This window comes from Microtus ochrogaster, unplaced genomic scaffold, assembly GCF_000317375.1.
Source record: "Microtus ochrogaster isolate Prairie Vole_2 unplaced genomic scaffold, MicOch1.0 UNK53, whole genome shotgun sequence".
Classification (NCBI taxonomy): Eukaryota; Metazoa; Chordata; class Mammalia; order Rodentia; family Cricetidae; genus Microtus; species Microtus ochrogaster.
The window spans coordinates 2,338,172-2,361,633 of record NW_004949151.1 but is presented as its reverse complement, the minus strand read 5'-3'; the positions used below and the strand labels follow the sequence as shown (position 1 = coordinate 2,361,633).

General features: G+C 42.4%; 1 protein-coding gene across 1 annotated transcript in view; it reads left to right on the top strand.

Moving 5' to 3' along the window:
• The window catches only part of Arhgap10 (Rho GTPase activating protein 10), a 198,797-nt gene that overhangs the window by 64,569 nt on the left and 110,766 nt on the right, over positions 1-23,462 (top strand). Inside the window, exons 13-14 of the mRNA XM_005369579.3 lie at positions 12,707-12,781; positions 18,929-19,016. Of these exons, the coding sequence (XP_005369636.3) occupies positions 12,707-12,781; positions 18,929-19,016 (163 nt within the window). The remainder of the gene's footprint in view (positions 1-12,706; positions 12,782-18,928; positions 19,017-23,462) is intronic.

Here is a 23,462-nt window from a genome sequence, read left to right as displayed (position 1 = left end):
CATAGGTGACCATCATCCACCTGCCCGCTCCACATAGGTGACCATCATCCACCTGCCCACACCCCATACATAGGTGACTGATATGCACCTGCCCACAATGCATAGGTGACCATCATCCACCTGCCCGCTCCACATAGGTGACCGTCATACACCTGCCCGCGCCACATAGATAACCGACATCCACTTGCCCGCACCACAAACATAGGTGACCGACAGATTATCTGCCTTATGGTAAGAGTGGGCTGTGTTGTGATCCAAATATAGTGTATATATTCTATTCATGTATGGAATTCTCTGAGAACAAATATATTTTAAAAATGAGAATGTGAAGGGACACAATGCAAGTGACAGCGAGACTCCAAGGAAGAGAGAGCCAAGAAGTGACTGGTGAGTGTTGGTTGTTGATCGTGCTACTGGGGAATCAACTCAGGTCCTCATGCTTATACCATGAGTATTCATGCTTACAACCATTGTAATGTCTTCCTCTTTCGACAAGATAGTTAGCATATAAGGGAAGAAGTTGTAAATATTATTGGTGAACAGCAAACATATACTTTCTTTTTTATATTTATTCATTTAATTTTGTGCCTGCACACATATGTCTCTTTTGTCTGTGTGTGTGCAGGTCACAGGACAACTTGTGAGATATGTCATAGCACCATGTGGCGTCTGGCTGCTGAACTCAGGTTGTCAGGCTTAGTGGCAAAGTGCATTTAACCACTGACATCCTGACTGGGTGTGCTGTCCGCCTGTACTACGTGTACTATGGTACTATGCCTGCTGTGGGCTCCTGCACTACGTGTACTATGGTACTATGCCTGCTGTGGGCTCCTGCACTACGAGATGGTTCACATTCCCAAACCAGGCCCAGATTTAAACACATAAAGATACACAGACACAGATAGAGACCCGGGTCATCCTTGAAACAAGAATGCTCTCTTTATTGTACTTCAGGGAAGCTTATATAGGGATCCTTAACTGATAGCCACTCCCCAGCTCCTGGGATTTTCATCTGTAAAACCCACCAGAAACCACTCCCCTGCCATCAGGAACTCCTGAGGGTGTCATCCTCAGAGCAGCTGCAGGCTGCTCAGAGCAGAGGAAAACAAGTTGTTTACTGGAAATTCAGGGTCTGGTGGTCTGCAGTCCCCAACAACTGGGAGTCATTCTTCCTGGCCTGTGCTCTATTTTGTAAATATGGACTGTGAGCAGCATGTCTTTCATGTGTATTATACCTAGCTATTTTGAAATTGGGTTTAAATTTTATAGCCCAGTTAAAAGCTTTTAACGAGTGCCTAGCTCTTCTCGCATTGTTAGCGTCTGTTGTTTAGACAGTGTAAAGGATCTCTGCAACAGGCTGTCCTGGACCACCAGCCCCCACATCATAACACAGAAACGCAGTATTGGTTGTGAATGCTCGGTATTAGCTTAGACTTGTCCCACTGGCTCTTTTTACTTAATGTAACCTGTTTCTATTCTCCTCAGGGCTTTTTACCTTTCTTTCAGTCTGTATGCCCCACATTTCTGCTTTCTCCTGTTCGTCTGTCTGTCTGTCTAGCTCCTGGTGTCTCCCTCCTTTTCTCCCTTGTTCTCTCTTCTCCTCCAGCCTAGGTTTCTCCTTCTACTTATTCTCTCTGCCCCTCAGCTCCACCTGTCCCTCATTTGCCTAGCTGTTGGCCATTCAGCTTTTTATTAAATCTGTCAGGTGCCTTAGGCAGGCAAGGTGAAACAAATGTCACACATCCTTACATTGTTAAGCAAATACATCATAAACAAATGTAGCACACTCTTACATAGTTAAAGTAATATTGCACAATAGTTTTTACCCTTTTTTTTGCCTTGTATCTTAACCTCACCTGTCATTCCTCTTTAGTAGCACCCCTCTTACTTTTGAAGTCTTTTTTTTTTTTGTAGGTGGAAGTTTCTTTCCAGCCAACCAATTCCCAAATAACTGGTGCAGAGACTCAATATTAATTTCAAAAGCTTGGCCAATAGCTCAGGCTTTTTACTAACTAGCTTTTACAACTTAAATTAGCCCGTTCCTGCTAATCTATGTCCTCCAGCATGTCTTGTTCCTTTGTGTCTCCTGGCAGCTTCACTGATTCCACCCTTCTCTCTCCTATTCTTCCTGCCTGGCTATCAACTGGTCAGTTCTCTATTAACCGATGTGAGTAATGCATATTCATAGTATACAAAAGGATTATTCCACAGCATTTCCCCCCTTTTGTCTAATTAAAAAGAAAGGTTCTAATTGTTGCATCGCAAAAGTATATATAACAAAGCAGTTATTAAGTAAGAATTAGTTACAATTTCCAGTTCATTTGTATTGGGCAAATATATAGAGAATACTCCAGTATTTATCTTATCTTTATGACTCTGAAGTTTTATACCTAGTTTACCTTTTATCGTAACTAAGGAGAAAACTCCCATGACTATCTAGTTTTAAATTCCATCAAAGACCCCAGAAGAGTGAAATGTTACCTAATGACAGGGACATATGACTGTCTGGACATCACGCTAGGTTTTCCTGTGATATTGTGGTGCCCATCTTTCGCCCATAGATCTAGTATATCTCACAGACATTTCTGAGAACCAGGGAAGCTTGAAGGACTGTCCTACCTTGTCTTGAAAAAGTTTGGCAGTCCTTTTTTTTTTTTTTCGTCCTGCTGGTTTGGTTTGTACATTATACTGTCAGCAGTTGAGGCAAGGGCAGTTTTTTGCCCAAGTGGCTAGCTTTGGTATAAGGAAATAAACTCTATATGGAGTTTCTTTGTTGCCCATCATTTTCTTTGAAGTAGATTGGTGCTGTTAGGAGTAGAGATGTCGTACTGTCAGGACAAGCCTTAGGTTATTAAATATATCAAATGACATCCATATTCTGTAGGTTGAAGTGTTCGAAGACTAACTTTTTAAATATATCTGTGTATGACCTTGAAAACATATCTAACATCAACATCACTACAAATTTCACTATTATAGATGACTAATTATCAATGTGTATTTCTTAATTATACATTACATTTTAAATGAACTGCATAAGCACAATATCCCAAACTAGTAGAAATATAAAGACAGCATAATAGAAATAACTCTAAATTTGTATCAATAAATTAAAATCTATACCAATGTAAAATATTTTGAGATTAACGGTTGTGTTTTGGATTGAAGTAGATTCAATAATCTATCCTTTTCCCCATCATTTTTACAGTATACCCCCTTTCTTCTTTTAGAAGGAGGTCTCTGAATTTAACTTCTTTGTTAGAGCTTTTTTTTTCAATGACCCATAACAATTTGTAACTCACCCTCCTAAACAATGACAAACATTTATAATCCATTGAATAGTCAGTAACCAACCCCTCATATTCTATCTCTTGGGACTTCTTCTCTAGACTGCTTACTGTTGTCCATGGGCACTGGTATCTTGAGAAAATTAGGATAATTGTTAAGTCTTGACTGGAGTATTCCGTGAGGCTCCATCATTTCAGTCAACAGCCTTGAAACTGTTCTGGATGCTAGATCACCTGGACCATCCATTTTTATTGGTGTCCGGCCCCCTTGTTCTGAAAATACATAAACTTTTAAAGGTAACATACATATCCATCAAGTATAGACTTTCCATTGTACACAAGTCAATGATTTCTTGTTTTATGTTTGAGCAGCTAATATATACATCATGTGTCTTGTCCAAATAGGATTATTTCTTTTATGTCTGTTGTTATGATTTTAGGAAGTCATTCTTGATAAAATTGGATTTTCCTTAATCCGGAATATTGAATCCACAGCTTCTCATTTCCCGTGGAAATAAAAGTAATGTCTCCCTTAAAGTAAAACCTCTTTTAACCAAAATTTGAAGTCAAGATATTTTTACAGTATATAAGTTGGTTGAATTTAGCAGTTTTTATAATCCAGTGTCTTTTAGCAGCCAAAAAATTTAAAGACAACGTAATAACATACAGAATCTAGACTTTCTGTGTATTTTCCATCTTATCTGACTTATTTCTTTTATATTACTTTACTCCCTTTTAAGAACTTTATTTTAAAGCTATATATATATGTATGTATGTATGTATGTATGTATGTATGTATAGGTATAGATATAGTGAGTGTTTATACCTTTTTCCTCCTGAGCCTATTAATGTTTTTAAACACACTCTAACCCGTTGAGAGGTTTTTCCATCTTAATCTGGCTTAACTTCACTATCTGTGATCTTCTCTGTCTGCATGAAGGAAACCCCAAACCCACCGTGCAGCTTGCTGGAGGGATTTGCGCTGGTAGCTCAAGTCCTCAGGCAGTGGCTGGGAGACACACGAGGGGAACCCACCATACATCTTAGCTCATGGCGTGGTGGCAGCTGCCAGGAGACACGTCTTTGTCATGTGACCTGCATGAGAGACATGAGACTAGGCGCTGAGTGTACTCCCTTTGTGTGTGTCTAGAGCCCTTTTTAAGCTTTCTCAGTTTTTATCTGGATCTTCCATTCCCGATGGTGGGTACCACTCTTTGTTTCCCACTTTTCCCAGATTAACATCAGAGGAAACGGAGACCCTTGTTTTCCTGAGTCAAGCTCTTTCAGTGTGATGATCTCTGGCTCCATCCATCTACTTGAAGAAAGCCGATTTCATTCTTTATTTCTGAGTAGAACTCCATACGTGAGGTTTGTTCCCGTGTTTTGCCAAGTGTTAAGTCATTCAGTTTCCACAACCCATTCCTCCAGTATCTCTGGCTTTTAGGTGAACAACTTGCCAGGCACACAGCAAGGAAGTGGCAGAATGTCAAGTTTCCAGGGTACTGGAGGCCACCTTAGCTTACGTTAACAAGTTTATAGTACCAGGATTTTGGTTTGTTTTAATGAGGCTACCAAGGTCTTCCGTGCTGTGTTGAGCTTCACAGCTGCATCAGTGCTGAGAAGTGGCTACGTTGTTCTTTGCACAGTTTAACATGCAAACATGTTTAGCACTGGCTAGCTCCCCTCCAGAGGTTTAGAATTAAGTAGGTATTAACTCCTGAAATTTACAGAGGTGAATCTGTGCCCTAGGAAAACACGGCAGCTCATGTTTAAGATGAGACGGAACGTGAGAGTGCCATGCATTGCTGAGTTTCATGTATCAGCCTGTTTAGTTTTCTGTAACCCGATGAAGTAGATAGGTTGGAAGTGTGTACTGCGCACTTATTGAGGATAAATATGTATATATATGGAACATAACTTTACATTTTTTTGTTCCATGACATGAAATAATGTTTGTGAGCTTCTAACTTTTTAAAAAGCTATCTGCATAGCGTGCCATTTTTGGCTAAGCTGTGAGGATTTTCTCACAGAAGTTCTTACTGATTTTATGTATACTACCTTTTTTCTTTTGTTTTCAAGTCTTAGCATTTTGAAAATATAAATATGTGAATATGTAATTTGAATATGATAAACATAATAGTTATTATTTATATGTGCATGAAATTTTATGCTTTTTTTCCACCCTAGGGCTTTTTCAGTGCTGGTGTGATCTATAGATTGCCTTTGTGTTTGTGTATGCACAGGTGTATGTGTGTATATACATACATGTATGAGCATATGTGTTCTAAAAATGAAACATTGCAGACTTCTCATGTTGGAGCCTGCTGCGACAGGAATCAGCAAGGGGGTACCTGGGAGGAGGCACTTAGGCTAAAGAAACATTAGACTGAGAGAAATTGAGGCAGAAAACAGGATAGATTCGAGGAACTACCAGCCTACTCTGGCCAGTCTTGATTTTATTTCAGAGCTTGCTTATGTACAAAAGCAGAAAGAAGCACAGTCAGTCAGTCAGTGTCTAACCACAGGACCATTCCTGGCCTGAGTGAGCAGTCTCACTTCTGTCTGATGTTCCTGAGGTTTGCCGTCAGCAGGATTATTCCTACTAGAGAGAGTCTTCTTTTCTCGTGGGCACAGTGCTCCTTCCCATGGGCTAATCAATCAGAAGTACTCATAGTCCTCAAGGTTATTTTCTCGTGGGCACAGTGCTCTTTTCCATGGGCTAATCAGAAGTCTCTCATAGTCCTCAAGGTTATTGGGAAAAGCAGAGTAGGCAACTTTGAACACAAATGCCTTGTAAGTCAGAATGGATTTCAGAGGGAAACCGAGTCACATATGGACTCCCACCTGATGTAAATTCTGTGAGTGTGAACATTAATGATCTCTCCCCTGCTGTCATCACACACAAATGCAAATGCACTCTTCAGTCGTTCCACAACGCTTCAGCACTTTATATACTTTATATACCAGGTGCTCCGCACGTTGCTAGCTGAGAGCCAAGTGAATATTGGTTTGTAGGCCAATATAGTTTGAGCGTTTATTTCTGTAGACTCATACACCTGTAAAATACTTCAAAAATTGTCTTATGTCTGTTGGCACCTGAGTGCTTAGGCTCCCCTCAGGCTTGATACTGATACCGTTTTACATACACACATGTGAAAATGTGAATTTTCCTGCTTCTTGCCATATTCTTTTCACTATCCACCAGGTTCTTAGTCCATTACCCATCTTATTCATTGACTTACTGGCTTTATTTGTTACAGGGTAGCACACGACATGTGCAGATGGAGTTACTAAGCTGAGGGCCTCCTCCTGGACCCAAGGGGAAGATGACGTCATGGCTCAGTAGTCTCTGCTTGCTGGCCTTTAGTTTCCTAGTTGTCATACTGTATCTGTGCTGTTTTACCTGAGAATCAGTCCTCAGGAGATTGGGTTTTACATAGCCTGCTGGCTTGTCAGTCTGGTTTCTGTTCACTTTTTCGTATTTGGTCATCGGCCCCTTCTTCCAGAAGCCGTCTTTGTTTTGGGTGTCTCCCCACCCCTTGCTGTTTTGTCTGACTCTCTCTACTTGTCGCTCACAGGTTTGAGTCTGACTCCTCAAGTCCACGGCTGGGAAACTCCGAGTTGGTCAAGAGGGCTCTGCTCAGTGAGAGGCCTCTAGCCGTGGAGTGTGCATAGAACGCTCCCCGTTCTCCCACTTTCCTATGCTCTTGCCCTCCTACTAAAGGGCAACCGCAAGGAGACCTCACCAGACATAACTCCTTGATCTTGCTCGGACTGCCATGCTCATTGATTTGAGAATCCTGTGCATTCCTGTCCATCATCGGGGTTTAGTGCACAGCTACTGCGGTATTTGCTCTGATCTCTTGCATCTGATTCCTTTTTTGGTCCCAGGTGACCTTCCTTTCCTTCCTCTTCCTTCTTCATCTGCTGAACCAGTGGGTGTGAATGGTGCTTGCAGCTTCAGAATGTCCCCTGGAGCAGAGTGCACCCTGGCTGGGCAGCTTCTTCTGGGTTATGAGAAAAAACTGGCTGTGGAGAGGTGAGGCAGGGAGCCTTCTCCCTACTCTTGGGCTCTCTGCCTGTGGAAGGTGTGTGGTCCCGTGATGGGACCACAGTAGATCAGGAGAGACAGGCATATACCTGTTTTTCTCAGTGGCTGCTGCCATCAGCAGCCATCAGCCTCTCGAGGTTTGCCCATGTTTACTGTGCCTTATCGATGAAGAGGAAGGAAACTCTGAACACTGAGGAAGAGTAAAGTTTTTGTTAAAATTAGAAAATTATCATTGTGTACTAGTGAGCATTCGTGTCCTGGGAAATGTATAATAAGTTGTGGATTTTAGCTTGTTAAGTTCAGAATTCTATCTTGCCCTACTCTTTATAGCTTTAAATTAATTTCAGGACATACATAGCTTGTCCTCACTGGTCATATATTAGGCACCATCAGAACAGAGCATGGTGAAATGAGTATTTCCTGGGTCATTTCTGTGTTGGAATGAGCTGTGGGGTAAAATACTGGCACACACACATTTGTTTAAAAGCTCTTAAGACTGTGTGTTTTGGTATTTAGAATCTTTTAACTTAAAAGGTAACAAGGAATACATATTGTGTAGTATGTACGTTAGGTTGGAGGGTGTGAGCATGCTGAAAATGAACCTTCTCACTGAATGAGAAAATAAGGAAGTGACCTGGGATTAGGCTAGGCACTCAGACTTGGTTTCAGGAATTGTTAGTAGCAGGGCACGGCTTGTCTTAAAATGTATGAAACATCCAAGTTAGGAAGGAATTAATTGTAAGTTCTGGTAAAAAGTAAACAAAAGAGGTAGATTTCTGTGAGATGATTTGAGGAAACTTGGCTTTTCCCTGGGTCTGACTCGGAGGAGCTCAACTCCTTATTAACACCTATTTGGTGACTAAATCATGGCAGGAGAGTACGTTTGTGAGGATGAGGGGGCATTGTGTTGTCAGCTGAGGGGCCAGCCTTAATGGAGCCGGGAGGGATGGTCTGAGCGTCCTTCTGTGTATGTGCCGGCTCGTAGTCTCGTCTGATTAGAACTGTGGGAGGTACAGGTAGGTGGGTGAGGTGTAGCATAGATATGGAGAGGGCCCGAGGAGTTGCAGCACCAGTCAAAGAAGCGACACCACTGGTGTTGGAGTGGATTCTGGCTGTGCTTCTTTAGAGGGTCTCTTAGTAATTGGCATGTACACAGTTTGCACACATGTACACACCTGTCGGATGTAGACAACAGTACGGAAGAAGTCTGGGCTGACCCCAGAGTTTCCTCATTAAAGAGGGCCTCTTGGAGAAGCCGCTGGTGGAGCTGTGCTGGTCGTTTGGCATGTTTGTTACATCTTCAGCTGTCTGATTGCTGTGTTGCTGTGAACATGTATGTGCTCCTGGATGACAGGCGTGCTCTGTCTCTTGTTTAGTTAGTCTGCAGCCTTTAAGAACAGCGTGAGAAGAAGCAGAAAATGCCCTAAGACTTGGTTATTAACCTGCCATTTCCAACCTGCCTTTGTACAGGACTTATTTAAGTTTCATTAAAAAGAGGAAAAACTGTGTTAAGGAGCTATAATTCTTCTTTGCACCTTTTATTATGCATTAGCAATTAACTCTAGTTCTCACGAGGTTGATGAATTTGAACTTGATCAATTATCTGATAGTAATTACAAGCATAGAGTGATTATCTTTGCTGAAGTGACATCCTTATTTCATCTCTGTATTTCTGGCACTTTTCATAAATGCTTGCATTTGTTTGACTTCAGAATCTGACTTGCTCTCTTGACTCTGTCATTGAGGTCAAACTACTTAAACTGAGTGGTGCTGAACAAATCCTGGGGTGTGAAAACCCTAAGGGTGAGCCTGCTGGGAGTAGGAAGGCAGCAGGCTCAGTCTTCCCACTGTAGACGTGAATGTTCTAATTCTTGCTTCTTGGCAGATTCCTTTGTTTTTTTTTCTAGTTCTTGGCACGGCTATGCTGTCCCCCCCCCCCCATCCTTAGTGTCTCTATTCCTTCTTAGGGAGGGGATCTCTGCTGCTGGGATTGGCACTGTCTTGATAAATGTGTCTAGACTTGGGCTAGTTCTGCCTTCCTGGCTCCAATGGGACATTGAGAGAGAAGGGGAATCAGTCTTTGTATTAAGGCTGTCATACTATAGGACCATACGGTGCAGGATTTATACACAGAAGTGATCTCCCCTACATCCCTGGGAGCTAGAACTCCAGTATAAAGTCACTGACATGGCTTATGTCTTCCGTGGGTTTTTCCTTGACTGTAGCTGACTTTCTCCTACTTGTATCTTGGTGTGGTCTGCTCCCCACAACTCTCTGTTGTTGTAATAGGAGCGGCGGGGCTGCGTCCCCAGCACCCCAGCTACCTGGCTAGCTTATGCTCCGAAATAATTACACGGACACTGTATTCATTTAAGCACTGCTTGGCCCTTTAGCTCTAGCCCTTACTGGCTAATTCTGATATCCCGATCAACCCATCTTTAATAATCTGTGGGCACCGGTCTTACCGGGAAGATTCTAGCCTACGTCCATCCTGGGTCGGAGCTTCATCGCGTGTGCCTCAGAGAGCAGAGCTCTCGCGTCCGCCCTGGAGATGGGAGCATGGCGTCTCTCTGAGCTCACTTCCTCTTCCTCCCAGCATTCTGTTCTGTTTACTCCTCCCACCTATGTTTTAACCTGTCAGGGCAAGCAGCTTCTTTATTTAATTAACCAATGACCTTCCTCCATCAGTCTGTTTCCAGGTACATTTCTTCTAATGATGTAAGCCATGTTACATCAGGGTCACCTGATAGACTGTTTCAAATTAATACACCTTTTAAAGGCCTTCTGTGCTAACACGGGTGCGGGAGAAATGGCCTAGTGGTTAAGAGTGCTGACTGCTTGCCCAGAGGACCTGGGTTTGATTCCTAGAACGCACATGGTGACTGGATGGTAACCCCAGCTCCAGGGAACCGGGTGTCCTTTTCTGGCCTCTTTAGCTACTGCATGCATATTGTATACACGTATATGTGTAGGCAAAACAGCCATAAAACATAAAAATAGTGGTTAAAAAAATTAAACACAGTTAGGAATTAAAAGTTTAACATGTAAATGCTTGTTTTTCACATTTGATTTTGTTGCCAGTGCCCCCCCCCCCACCTTGTACTCACAATTTGAGAACCTAGGAAAATGAGTAAGAATTGGGCAGTGCACAATTTAATCCCACACTAGGGGGGCACAGGCAGACGGATCTCCGTAAGTTTGAGGCTAGACTGGTCTATAGAGTGAGTTCAAGAAAAGCAAGGGCTGTTACACAGAGAAATCTTGTGTGGGAAAAAAAATAAAAATAAAAAAGAAAATGAGTTAGGAAGGGCTGGGGATACAGTTAGATGGCATAGCCCTTGCCTAGCATGCTTGGATGCTTACATTCAATTCTCAGTATTGCCAGGAAGAAAAAGAAGAAGAAAAAAAGGAAACCATTGGTGTGGGGGTAAGGGCTCAGTGATTAAAGTGCTTATTGTGTAGGCCTGGGACCTGAGTTCAGATCATCTGCACCCATACCCGCATAGAATCAGAATATGGTGCCATGTGCCTGTGATCACAGTGCTGTGGGATGCCGACAGTCTGTGTAACTAGAGGTTTCTCTCCCACCAGCCAGTTTCTGAATTACAAACTATTTGACCTATTAATTCAGGCTTATTGTTAACTAGCTCTTACAACTTAAATTAACCCATTTCTGTTATTCTGTATTTTCCCACAAGACTCATGACTTGTTACTTCACATCTTGCCTGGTTCTATTCTGCCCAGCTATTGGCCAAATCAACTTCTACCTTTTTAAAAAATTACTAATTGTAATAAAGTATATTCACAGCATACAGAAAGGCATCCCACATCATCTCCCCTTTGCTGTGTAGTTAAAAAGGAAGGTTTTAACTTTAACATTTAAATTATATATAACAAAACAGGTATCAAGCAAAGAACTACAGTTATAATATTTAATCTGTTTGTATTTGGCAAAAAGTCTGTTCATAATGGTGAGATGTAGGTTCAGAGAAAACACTGGGGTAGAGAAGTAGTTGAGGCCAAGAAATCTTCATGTCAGTCTTTGGCTTCCATACATGCTCACATGCACCTAAACCAAAGAAGAATAAATGGCAAAAGAAAAAAAATACTGATTTTGACTATGAGTGTGAAAGCTTGTGTGTGTGGTGTGCTGCGATTTATAGGATGTGTTCACATCATCTCCTTCCCACCCTAGCATGACACAGGAATGCTGCCCGTGTTCCCAGATAGACCACCCAGAAGCCAGAGTTTCCTGACTCGCTTGTGTCTAGGTAGCTCTCACCCAGACCGTTAGATTCTGCACTGGCCGCCACGTGCAGGGAGGTTACAAGAGTAGTCCTTGTGGGCAGATCCCATGACCTTTGGTGATTGGATTTTTGTGTTCTGGAAGTTGGGGGGTTAGAGGCACTTCTTGGCAGTCAGTGTGTTCTTGTTAGCGTCAGCATTTGTAGTGCAGAAAGCAAATACACAGTCAGAAAGCTGTGACTCTGTAAGTAAGGAGACAAAGCCCTGTTCTTGCTGAGTGTTATTTGGTAGGAGGCTTTTCTCGCATAGATGTAGTAAGTTTGCTGTAGTGAGCTCCATGCTCCAACTGTTACTTGAGTTTTGCAAGGCTTCATGTGTTATCCCTTTCTTCCTCTTAAAACAGCTTGTACACAAGTTACTCACAACTTTTAAAGTGTGCAGCTTTGAGATGGATATCTTACCCAACTTGATTGCCCATCGGAGTTTTCTGAGCACTTCCAAGTGTTACTTAGCAGTTGGTTTGTGCATGTGCAAATCCACATGAAGGACTTGCCCAACACATGCTCAACACATGGAGTTACGCTTGGGTAACTTTTGCCATTGTCTCTTGTACTCAAGGACTCATGGTTTTCCGGTATCAATGGAGAATGAATGCATCAAGTTGAGTTATTTATTCATTTGGGTGGAGTATATGGCAGCTCTGTTGTTTAAAAACTGATTCAGGGTCATCTAAATACTTTCTTCATATGTACTAATCTCTGTATTAGTAAAAGGTCTGAAACATCCCAGGAAAAAGCATAGGCAAGTAAATAAAGGAAAGCACGGAAGTGCATCTACAGAGACTTCACAGTGCTTCACTTCAGGGCTCTCTTAGTACTTGTGCTTGACACTGACTTTGGGCATTTTTATCCACGTGGAATTCTGCTTTATGAGTTGTTTTCCAGTCATAACTTTCACATACAAAGCTGATATACCACTCTGATGAGCATTTGGTTTTGTCTGATATTTTTACAGTCTACATGAAGGAATGCTGCAATTGCGAGTTATCAGAGATTTTTGAATGCAGCTGTTTAAAATACCATGGTCTTATAACTTGCTAACATTTTCTCTCTCTCTCAATAGGTATAAATGACCAAGGATTGTACAGAGTTGTGGGGGTGAGTTCAAAGGTCCAGAGACTTCTGAGTATGTTGATGGGTATGCCTCTTTAATCATTTTTCCATGCATTAATTGTTTATGCTCACTCACTTTGCAATTTAATATTTCAGAGTTGTCTCTTCTTGTGTACTTATGAATACATTCTTCTCTTGTACCACTTAATTGGATGCATTGTGTCCTCTGTTTGCATCAGCTGAAGTCATACATATCCCTGTTACTTATTAAGCAATGAAGGAAGAAGAGTGTAGCCTCTCACCATTGCCTTTCACAGTAGAGTAGCCGTCAGGCTTCTGCGATCTGCATGGCTTCCACTCTGCCAGTCTGTGATCTTGACAGACAGTAAGTTGGTTAAGCGAGGCCACAGGGACTCGCATTGGCCAGGGAGGTCCTTGTCTCAGGATTCCTCGTTTGCAGTCCCAGCATGCTCTTCTCCATCTGTGCTGATGACACAATGTTCCTGGCATCACAGGCTGAAGGGAGCCAAAGTGAATTCGTTTTGTTTGCCCAGACAGTCTGTGACTGATAAAGCTCTTCTGCATTATGTATGGCTGTCAGTTCAGTGCAACCTGACTCCCCTACCCCAGAGCAGGCTGCCCTTGAGGGTGATCATAGCTCATCAGTTTGGAGGGCCTGGCTACCAAACCAATCTGCCATCTTTTATTTGATATTTTATTCTAATTAGTCAACACTAACAATGCTCTCAGGTGTGCTCAGGAATTTATTTAAATCTGTCTGTATCGAAAGTTCAGTTTTGAAGGTATAATATAAACTAAGATAAACAAAGCCAGCTGGCACATTACGGAGAGTGCAGCTTGCTGGGCTTTCTGTGAAGCAGGGGTTTCATGAGCAAGCACTTTTTCAAGCTATGAACCACAGGGAAAATTGCCCACCTTCACTTGGAGAGCTTTGTTAGGATATATTCACTTTCACGGGCTGTTTCCATCTTTTGCCTCTCTGGTTAAACTTGGGTGTGCAGTTCTGGCAGATACAGTTTCCTTTCTGCTGTTACTGGGCTCCAGATTAAACAGCCAGGTTGCCAGTGGTGCAGTAGCAGCTGGAAGAATTTACTGGGCGCACAGCATCTGCTTTTACTTAATTTAAAAATAGAAACATCAGCTTGGTGTTCCAGTGCTTAGGACTGGCCGATGATGCTGTTATCAGAATGCATTTAGGCCAGAGGGCACATTTTGATGGTGAATTGGCCGGAAGGATGCTGGCGTAATTTTGATGACTTCTTTGCTCGTGCTCAAGGAAACATTGAACGAGTCTGTTTCTGTGGTCACCCCAAGTTAAGTTGTCTTGAAGTTTGCTCTTAGTCTCACAAGTCCTATACTTACAGTAGTATAACTCTAACGTTAGTTTCTCTGCTCTTGGAAAAATCTCAAGACAGCCTTTATTACAGGTTATTTTAAAATTTTAAAGCCCTCAAAAATTCATGACCCGAGAGGTCTGCGAGATGGCCAAGAGGGTTAAGTGTATGCTGCCCCAGAGAGAAGACCTGAGTTTAGTTCCGAATGCCAACATAGACTTTATGCGGGCTGCAGGAGAGACAGGAAGGTCCCAGGGGCTTGCTGGCCAGTCTAGCCAAGCAGTGAGCTTGAGCTTCCATGAAGAGACACTCAGTGTCTCCCCCGAGTGTGCATACATGTCCAACTCCATGCACGTGCCTAAGCATACTGATCAGTTTACCATTTTCTTGAGGTATTCTCTTCATTTTGATTAAATATTCAAAATTCAGTCATTTAATACCATTTAAAAAAGCATTTCAATAACTGTGTGTACATATCCCACGCATGTTGTTTATTTTTCGCTTTACATTGTGTTAAGTTTATATCCTAAAGGGAGAAGGACATGAGCCTGCCAAATGTTTAATTTCCTCTAAAAGCCAATCAATCTTAAAAGTAATAGGTTCATTTCAAATTTGAAAAATTTTCAGAGCACATTTTATTGGCAATGGAATTTTCTTCATGAAAAATGAGAACTAATTGCATTTTTAAACTTCCTAGAAGAAGTTCCAACCCATTTTATGTTTTTAGAAGAGGCCTGTGTTTACTTGATTGTCTAGTTCTTGAAACCTGTTTATATTTTCTTAAATAAAAATGATTGCCAGTTTTACATGAAATTTTATCATTTCAGTTTCAAATGTTTTAAGTATTCTTCAAATACTGAGATACAAACGTTTGAGGTTCTCAAGGCTTGCATATGTTTTGTCTCTTGTATGTTGTCCCCACTTGTTCCCTCATCTGGTATTCTTCCCTTTCCTGTTTCAGATTAATAGATAAAACTGTTTCTCCCCCCCCCCCACTCCCTCACCCTCCATCCCCTCTCCCCACTACCTCCCCAACTTCTCCTCCTTCCCATCCTTCTTCATGCTCTTCCCCCTCCTCTTCTGCCACCAGGAGATGTCAGCTGACAGAAACTTCTCAGGACATTTCCCCCTTCTCTAGGCCAGGTTCAGGAGGAGGCCGCTCTTCCTTTCTGGGAATTGTTTTTTTTTTTTTCCCTAGTCCTCCTTCCCCAGGGATCAGCAGGTGGTGTCTGCTGACTTTCCAGCTCTCCCCAGCCTTCCCTGGAGCCTGCTCAGTAACTCTTTCTCCTGCGTGGAAGCCACTTCTCTTCCCTGTCCCTTTGCTGTTTGTAGGCCAGGGCACATAGCGATCTGGGAGACAGTGTTTCTTCTTTTCTTTCTGTTTTTTAGTATTAGACACTTGTAGCTGATGAGGAAGGCAGGGAAAAATGACAGGTGCATCGTTGGAGAATCAGTGCCAATTCGTAATGAGGCAGTCGTGTAAAGATGAATCACAATAGTTAGAGCAGAGTAGAACTGGGCATGCTCATAATCTTCCTTCTTCCCCATTAGAATGAAGCAAGAACAAAGCCAGGGGGATTCTGGGAAAAACGTGCTTATGCATATGTGATCTGGTGGACTTTGGTATTTGTCAGCCCAGTGTACAAAAGTTTGGGTGGTTTTATTTCTTTTTAGACACAGAACCATACCAAACGAACATAACAGAATATATAATTTAAAATATTTTCTTGTTTACTTTATTGGGCAATTTTCTTACATAGATTGGGCAAAATGAGCAATGCCGCTGGAAACATGATTTTTGGTGATAAAGTATATTTATAAAAACTGTACTTTTTACTTTTCAAGTATTCAAAAAAAAGGGGGAATTGGCCCACGTCCATGTTGGTCTGTGTAAGGGATGCTTTGCGGTGAGGGTGAGCATGGGGTGCATCCTTCCAGCTTCACAGAAATGGCTAGTGCTTATGCGATAAGGAAACATTCATATAGTATCAGAGATGCCAGCTCTTCAAGTCTGTGCTTGCTAGTTTAGGCTTTTAATTAATGAGTTAGGTTGCACTCTGGTGAGGAAGGAAACACAAGTCCCCTTCACTTATGCTAGAACACACATTCTAAATGAAAATCCTAAACACATTTTAGTTGTGAATCCTAAGTAAATTAACAAATTCCACATAGCTCGCCGATTGCAAAGGACTGCCAGGTATGATTGAGTTATTTGAAAACAGTGAACATTTAATAGAGGATTAGTTATATAGACATGCAGTCATTAACTTCTGATATGACAGCTGTTTTTGTTCTGTGAATTTACAAGGATGGCTCAGTTTTCCATGGAAAGAATATGAATCTCAAAATACAGGCTGATAATTTGGTAGAAAGTAGAAAATAAAAGAGTTCCTTTAGAAGCCCCTTGGATCTTAAAATGGTGATTTGCTTGTAGCAAGTTTATTAAAAATGTTATCTGACTTGTGTGTTAAAATGAGATTTAAATAATTGATTTAATGAGAAACAGAATATTCAGTTACAGAAGTAATTGGCTGGCAAAGCTGTTAGGACAGAATTATTTGGTCCTAGTTATAAAGGATTGCATCTTTAATCAGGGTGCTTAATTTGATTTCTCAAACATGTCTGTGGCTTGTCTGACAGGCTCAGTAACAAATGGGTTCTGGATCGCAGGGACTGATCGGAATGTAATCGGTGTCAGTTGTCATTTCTGGAGTTTATTGCATATTGCTGGCAGTTGCTGTAATCAAGACATGCTGGAGTGCCTAAAAAGTCTCCAGACCTTTGAGTAATTGGCTTCGTATGTGTGACATTGTGGCTGTAAAGTAGCCATCACTTCCTGTTTTACTTTCTGAAAGTTTGAGTCCAACATGAACAGTCATCCTTCTGTTGCATCCTGCCCATGCCTGCAGCTTTTCAGGCAGCATGCTCAGCTAGTGTGGTGGTCCCACTTTGACAGCCTTCCCCTTAGTGCTTTTAAAAAGGAACAACCAACAAGGTACTTTTTCCAGCAGAGGCAAATGTGATGCAAGGCAGGAGGAAATCTGGAGTGGCCAGTTCTTTGTTTTAGTTGACGCCTTGTTCTGGAATGAGGGAGACAGAGTCTTCCAGAAGTTGCTGTCTTCTGACTTTAGGAGTTTGGGAAACAAAGTAGATTTCTAGTGGTGGTTTCACACCCTTCCTTAGATCCTTTTGGGAGAGTATCACCATGGGATGCCCTTGCTTTCAATGATTTGGCGGTGGCAGTGATCTGCTGCTTTTAATAATTCATGTAGCTCTGCCCATGTCCTTGATTTGTTAACATGCTCACCCTAGTTTATTGGAAAGTTTACTGTGCTTAGATCTCCTTGGTGTAGATGAGGATTTGGGACTACTTGCTTGAGATGGCTCAATGTTTCCTACTGGAGCAGCATTAGCGCTCAGCTGTGGAAGACCCAGGCTGCCTGCTGGGCTGGGAATGCTGGCCCAGGCGGGCAAGGGTGGCACCGTCCTCAGAATGTTTGCCTTTCCTGCTGTCCTGTCATTTTATTTTAACCTGGATTAAATACTGCAAACTTCTCCTCCCTTCCTTCCTCCCCCCCCTCTCCCCCGCCCTCCTTCCCTCCCTCCCTCTCTTCCTCTCTCCCTCCCTCTTTCTTCCTTCCTGTACTTGTACACTTTTTCTTTAGAGCACTAGTTTTTTCTAAAACAGAGCATTTGGAAATAAAATATTAGCAATACACTTTTAGGGCATATAAAGCTAGTTTAATTGATAGCGAATGCTGAGTGCTACCAGAGGCAGCTATTGTTCCAAATGGGTAAATTGATTACAGTGCTGGAATGAAGGGTTACTGATGTAGAAATAGGGGTGGCGGGCTACATTCCCGCCCAGATCCCACACGGCTATCTTAGCCCGAGAATAATTACATGGAAACTGTATTCTTTTAAACACTGCTTGGCCCATTAGCTCTAGCCTCTTACTGGCTAACTCTCACATCTTGATTAACCCATTTCTATTAATGTGTGTAGCACCACAAAGGTGGTAGCTTACCAGGAAGATTTTAACCTGCATCCATCTCAGAGAGGAGAGCTATGGCGACTGGCTCACTTCCCTTCTTCCCAGCATTCTGTTCTATCTACTCCGCCTATGTAAATTTTGCCCTATCAGGCCGAGCAGCTTTCTTTATTAATAACCAATGAAAGCATCAGGTAGACAGATGACCCTCCTCCATCATACTGACAGACATCCTTTTGCTTAAGGATTTAAGTGAAATCTTAAGTGATTTTGTTTTTACTTTATGTCTTCATTGCAAATAGTTTTTTAATTAATACAAAGAAATAAAAATTATATGTTAATGTACTAACATGGAATATTGACACATTTACATTTGAGCTTATGTTGTGTTTCCATTTGGGTTGATCATATGTTGGAGGAATACAAATACTGGAATGTGAGACCAGACCGCTGCCTCGCCCACTGACATTCTGCCATTTTAATCATCATTTTACCTTCATGGTGACAGTGTTTCTTATGTGAAAGCATAGGGAATAGTATCAGTAACATTGGAGACAAACCTTACCCCTTCTGCTCATGGCACCAAGTGCTCCAGGCGGTCATCGTCCAAATCCCCTGAGCTGGCTTGTTGGAATGCTGTGCCTTGTTTCATTCATCTGCACCTGTGATCTATATTTTAGATCCTTTTGCTTTGATCTCTCCTGTAGACTTCTAAAGTTCTAGAAATTCCTGGTAATATGAGGTAGCTTATGCTATTATTGCGTAGAATACTTTCCCTGAGAAACTCCAGGGAGTTTTTAGCCACTTAAAGTAGGAAGTCCTGTGAGCTAGTAAGTACTTTGGGTGGCCAGATTTTTAATTTTTTTCATTTTTGCTTGTTCACCAGATGAAAAAACATGCAACGAGCTGGACCTGGAGAGTTCCGTAGATTGGGAAGTGAAGACAGTAACCAGTGCCTTGAAACAGTATCTGAGGTGAGGCCCTGTCCCTTGTCCCCAGGAGCAGCTGTGACTGTTGTCACCCACTGACAGGAGAAAGTCTGTGAGATACACTATGACATCCCAGGAGATGAAGCCACCAGTAGTGATGAGCATTCTCTGTTGCTGTGCAGAGACACCATGGCCACACACACACATGGGCCTGACATGATTTTTGACTCCTCACAGCCCATCCATTCCCAGTAACACACTTTCTCCAGCAAGGCCACACCTCCTAATCCTTCCCAAACAGTTCCATTCACTGGGGACCAAACGTTCAAATATATGAGCCTGTGGCGTCATTCTCATTCAAACCACTGCAAACATCATTACCAAGTAAACTGCAGCAGAGGAGCTTGGACCCTGAATACTTGGAGAACACTTCTATTATATACATGTAGCAACAGGGAATCTTTTGTTTATGTTTTAAGTTAAAGTGAAGACTTTGCTTTAATTTAGCTATCTTGAATAGAATAGTATGTGATTGGACATAAAAGTATTTAAAAAGTCTACTTGAGGTTTTAAGAAAATTTAAGATTATCGATTAAGATTATAGAGAATAACGTAGGGCTGGAATCAGAGAAACATGCCATACTTTGGCTGTTGTTTCGTTGTGAATAAAGGAGCTCAGTGATTGCAAAGCTGGGGTTCACTGACAGCAACAACAGAGAGCTACAGTTCCGGCTGGAAGTCTGTGCCCTGGCTCTTTGAGGTTTGGTGTCTGTGCTTGCCCAGTGCAGGGCAAATGTAGGGTGCTGATACAGCTGTGGCCTGGTATTCATGTAGCAAGGATCTAATTTGTGTGTTTTAAGGTGGGGTATTTCAGATTCGGAGATCCAGAGAGGGTGTCTGATGAATCCCCATGACTCGCCGTGCTGCTTCAGGCCATGCTGCTTTCTTCCTGTTCTCTCAGTCAGCTTCTTGCCGCTGCCTGTTTGTCCTCCTTCTCAAGTCTTACTAAAATTTGGCATGGGGTTCAGGGATTCATTAAGCTTTTGAGTATTTCATATAAAGAAAGTTTTCCTTTTTAAATTTATTGTAGCCGGGCAGTGGTGGCGCACGCCTTTAATCCCAGCACTCGGGAGGCAGAGGCAGATGGATCTCTGTGAGTTCAAGACCAGTCTGGTCTACAAGAGCTAGTTCCAGGACAGGCTCCAAAACCACAGAGAAACCCTGTCTCGAAAAAAAAACAGAAAACAAAAAAAAATTTATTGTGTGCATTATTGTTCCTCTTAGTTGTTACTGGAGCAAACACTAAAGCTGAACATCCATCCTTAGTATCCGATTGCATTGACCGTGACTGTGGTTTAGATGTGGATTGTATTGCATGAGCCCTTCTGGGCGGGTGGCTGTATGTTCCCTGGAGAGATGGTATTTCATGTGGTGCCCCATCATGTCACTGAGGCATTCCAGCTGTGTTCAGGACCTAGGGCTGGTCGGCCATCTAGAGGATTTTTTGATGATATATGCATACTTTTTTGTGGTTTATTTATTTTTATTTTATGTGTATGGATGTTTTACCTGCACGTATGCCTATGTACCATGCATGTGCTGCGTCCACGGAGGCCAGATGAGGGCATCAGATCCCTTTGGAACTGGAGTTACATAGGATTCTTAGCTGTCCTGTGGGCTCTGGAAACTGAACCTGGGTCTTCTGGAAAAGCAGTCAGTCAGCTTAACTGCCAAGCTGTCTCTGGAGACTAGCATACACCCCCCCACCCCCACCCAAGCAGTCAGTTAGGTTAACTGCCAGGCTGTCTCTGGAGACTGGCATACAGCCCCCCCCCCCATTGTCACAGTTACTGGAGGGAGTATTACTGAAACCTGGTAGATGGAGGTCGGAAATGAGCTGCAATCATAGAACACCCTTCCCCCTCCTTCCCTAGAGGATTGTTTGATCCTGAATGGCAGTAGTGCTGAAGTTGAGAAAACCCCTGTTAGAGGGGCCAAGGATAAAAACAGAGTGAATTGTGCATGCTCCATTCTGGTAGCCTTGGATCCATTTACTGTTTGGTATGTTATACCTAGTACCGAAGAAGAAATTGACCAAAATGACAGTTAACATTGAACTCTTGGTAGTAAATTATGCTTTCTGCTTCTTGTTCCATGGGGCCCCTTTCTTCTCCTTTGTAGGGAGTTAACTTGGTAACCAAGAGACTTCTTATGCACACTTAACTTTTGGGTCTTGATCCTCTCTGGAGCTAGTTCCTTCTGACTGCTGATCTTGTGTTGCGTTATTTGCCGTTTTCTCAGAACATTGCTGTATTCCATTGAATTCCACTTTAAATTAGGCGTTGCATACAGAAAATATTCTGAGACGCTGTTATTATACGACTTAGTCCTTTATCTACTGAATCTAGGCATTCTGCCTGTGTTAATGGTTATCCCAGGACAGCAGAAGCTTTGGGAGATGCACAAGGTAGGCTGCCATCTTTGCTCCTGTGCTGTGCTCAGCCACCGCAGGTGCCTTAGTTAGGATTAGGTGATTGGTTTTTTCTTCTGGTTCTTGTTTTAAGTGGGAGAAAACTTGATTTTTTTTTTTAACCTCTATATTTTTTCAGAGTTGTGGGCAGAACAATTATATTTCCTTTGCCCGTTGCTCTTGGATGGGGTAGAGGGTGTGAGGTCTGGAGCTAGCCAGCCGGCCGGCATTGAAATCCCAACTCTGTCAGTTAGAGCACCAGGATATAGTATGGAACTTTAGAGGTTTTTTTTCCTTCTTAACCATTTGCCTTTGAATACTCGCTGCAAATTGCGTGCCACAATATTGATGCTAAGCTGGAGACAGAGGAAGGGTCCCGTCAAAGCACCAGGTAGACTCGGAAAGCTGGGGAGCAGCCTGGCTGTGTCTTGGAAAAAGAAAACAGTCATAGTGAACCTATACATGGTACCTTTTTGTCTTCTGCTGACCTGGGGCAGTGTTGTACTTCTCTGTGTGAGAGGCCCGAATCCTAGCCCCGCCCCCCACCAGGGATGTCCTATCTAGGCAGGCTGTGGTTTTGATGGCCAGTGATGTGTTCATTTGCCACAGTTTCCCATTGTTAGCCAAAAAGTGAGCTGTTTGTGGTGTTTCTAGTCAAGGGAACCTTACCTGGAGGAAACCTCTTTTAAGTGTGGAAATTGGAATGGGTTTTTAAGAAAGGAAACAGCAGCTTGAGTAAATATTAAGATTTATATCCTCCAACAGATCCCAGCGGGTGGTGGAGAAAGGTGGCTGGAATACATGTCTGGTGGGAGGCTGAGCTGTGCAGTGAGTCAGGCTAAAAGAATCTGGATGAGAACTTGTCATTTCTATTACTGCTTCCCTAACATTAATGATATTTATTTTTTTATGTAGTATTGCCAGCTAGACATATGGCAGTGATATAAGTAGCTGGCAGGAGATACTTAGACACAAATTCAGTCTTCCTGGAGGAGAAATGCTCTCCATGATGTTGCTAAATATGCTTCTTTCCTTTTGACCCAGCACCTGAACTTTCCTTCTGTGCAAATGGGTAGCCTTTCGTTTCCCTCAGGACTTTCTGCTTGTCTGTACTTGGAATGAAACCCCGAGAACTGACCTCTCAATGCCCATCTTCCTCCTGGTTGAGGCTGCGGAGTCATGGGGAATGCTTCTCTTTAGTTAGTGAGGGAAGGAGGGTGGAGAGAGAGCGCCGAGGCAATTAGCTCTCTCAATCTTCGGTTGCCCTTGTTGGCAAGTTCCGCTTTGTGTGTCTGGGTACACTGAAAAATATGTCCTCAAACATTTTTTATGTAGCTTTGATTTTTGAATAGCTTCTCTTGGTGAATCTCATGGGTATTTTTATTCTAAGTAGAAACACTCAGGTGTATGTACCTTTTATAGCTTTTTTTTTTTAAGAATAACTATTTGGAGTGAGCCGCACATATTTATAGTATATATTCTCATAAACTTGGTGTCTCTATACACCCGTGAGCCATCACCACAATCAGGGAGCTGAGCCTGTCCATCACCCATCTGAACTTTTCTTCTGTTCTCCTTTCCTCCCTCATCATGGCCTCATCAGTAGGAGCATTTACCTGCCTTCTGTCTTTGTGTGTTAATTTACATGATTATGATCTTTATAAGTGCAGGTTTTCAGTATGTACTTCAAAGATGTCAGCTTCATTTATTGGAATCATTGTTGTGGCAGGCTGAAATCCACTGATCTATCGCTGTGCATTTGGGTGATCTGTAGCTCTTGGCTGTTATGCGTAAAGATGCTTAAATGTCTGTAGAAATCTTTGAGACAAAGACTTTCATTTCTTTCGGATGAATCCTAGTGGGCAAACTCCTGGACCATGTGGAGATATCTGCTTAGCTTTCCTGGAAACTGCATGGCTTCTCCAGATGTGATGCATTGCCCGTCGATAGCGCGCAGGTCCTGCTCCCTCTGTGTCTGCTGAACACGGTTGGTTTTCTTACTTCAGTCGTTCTAAGTGTGA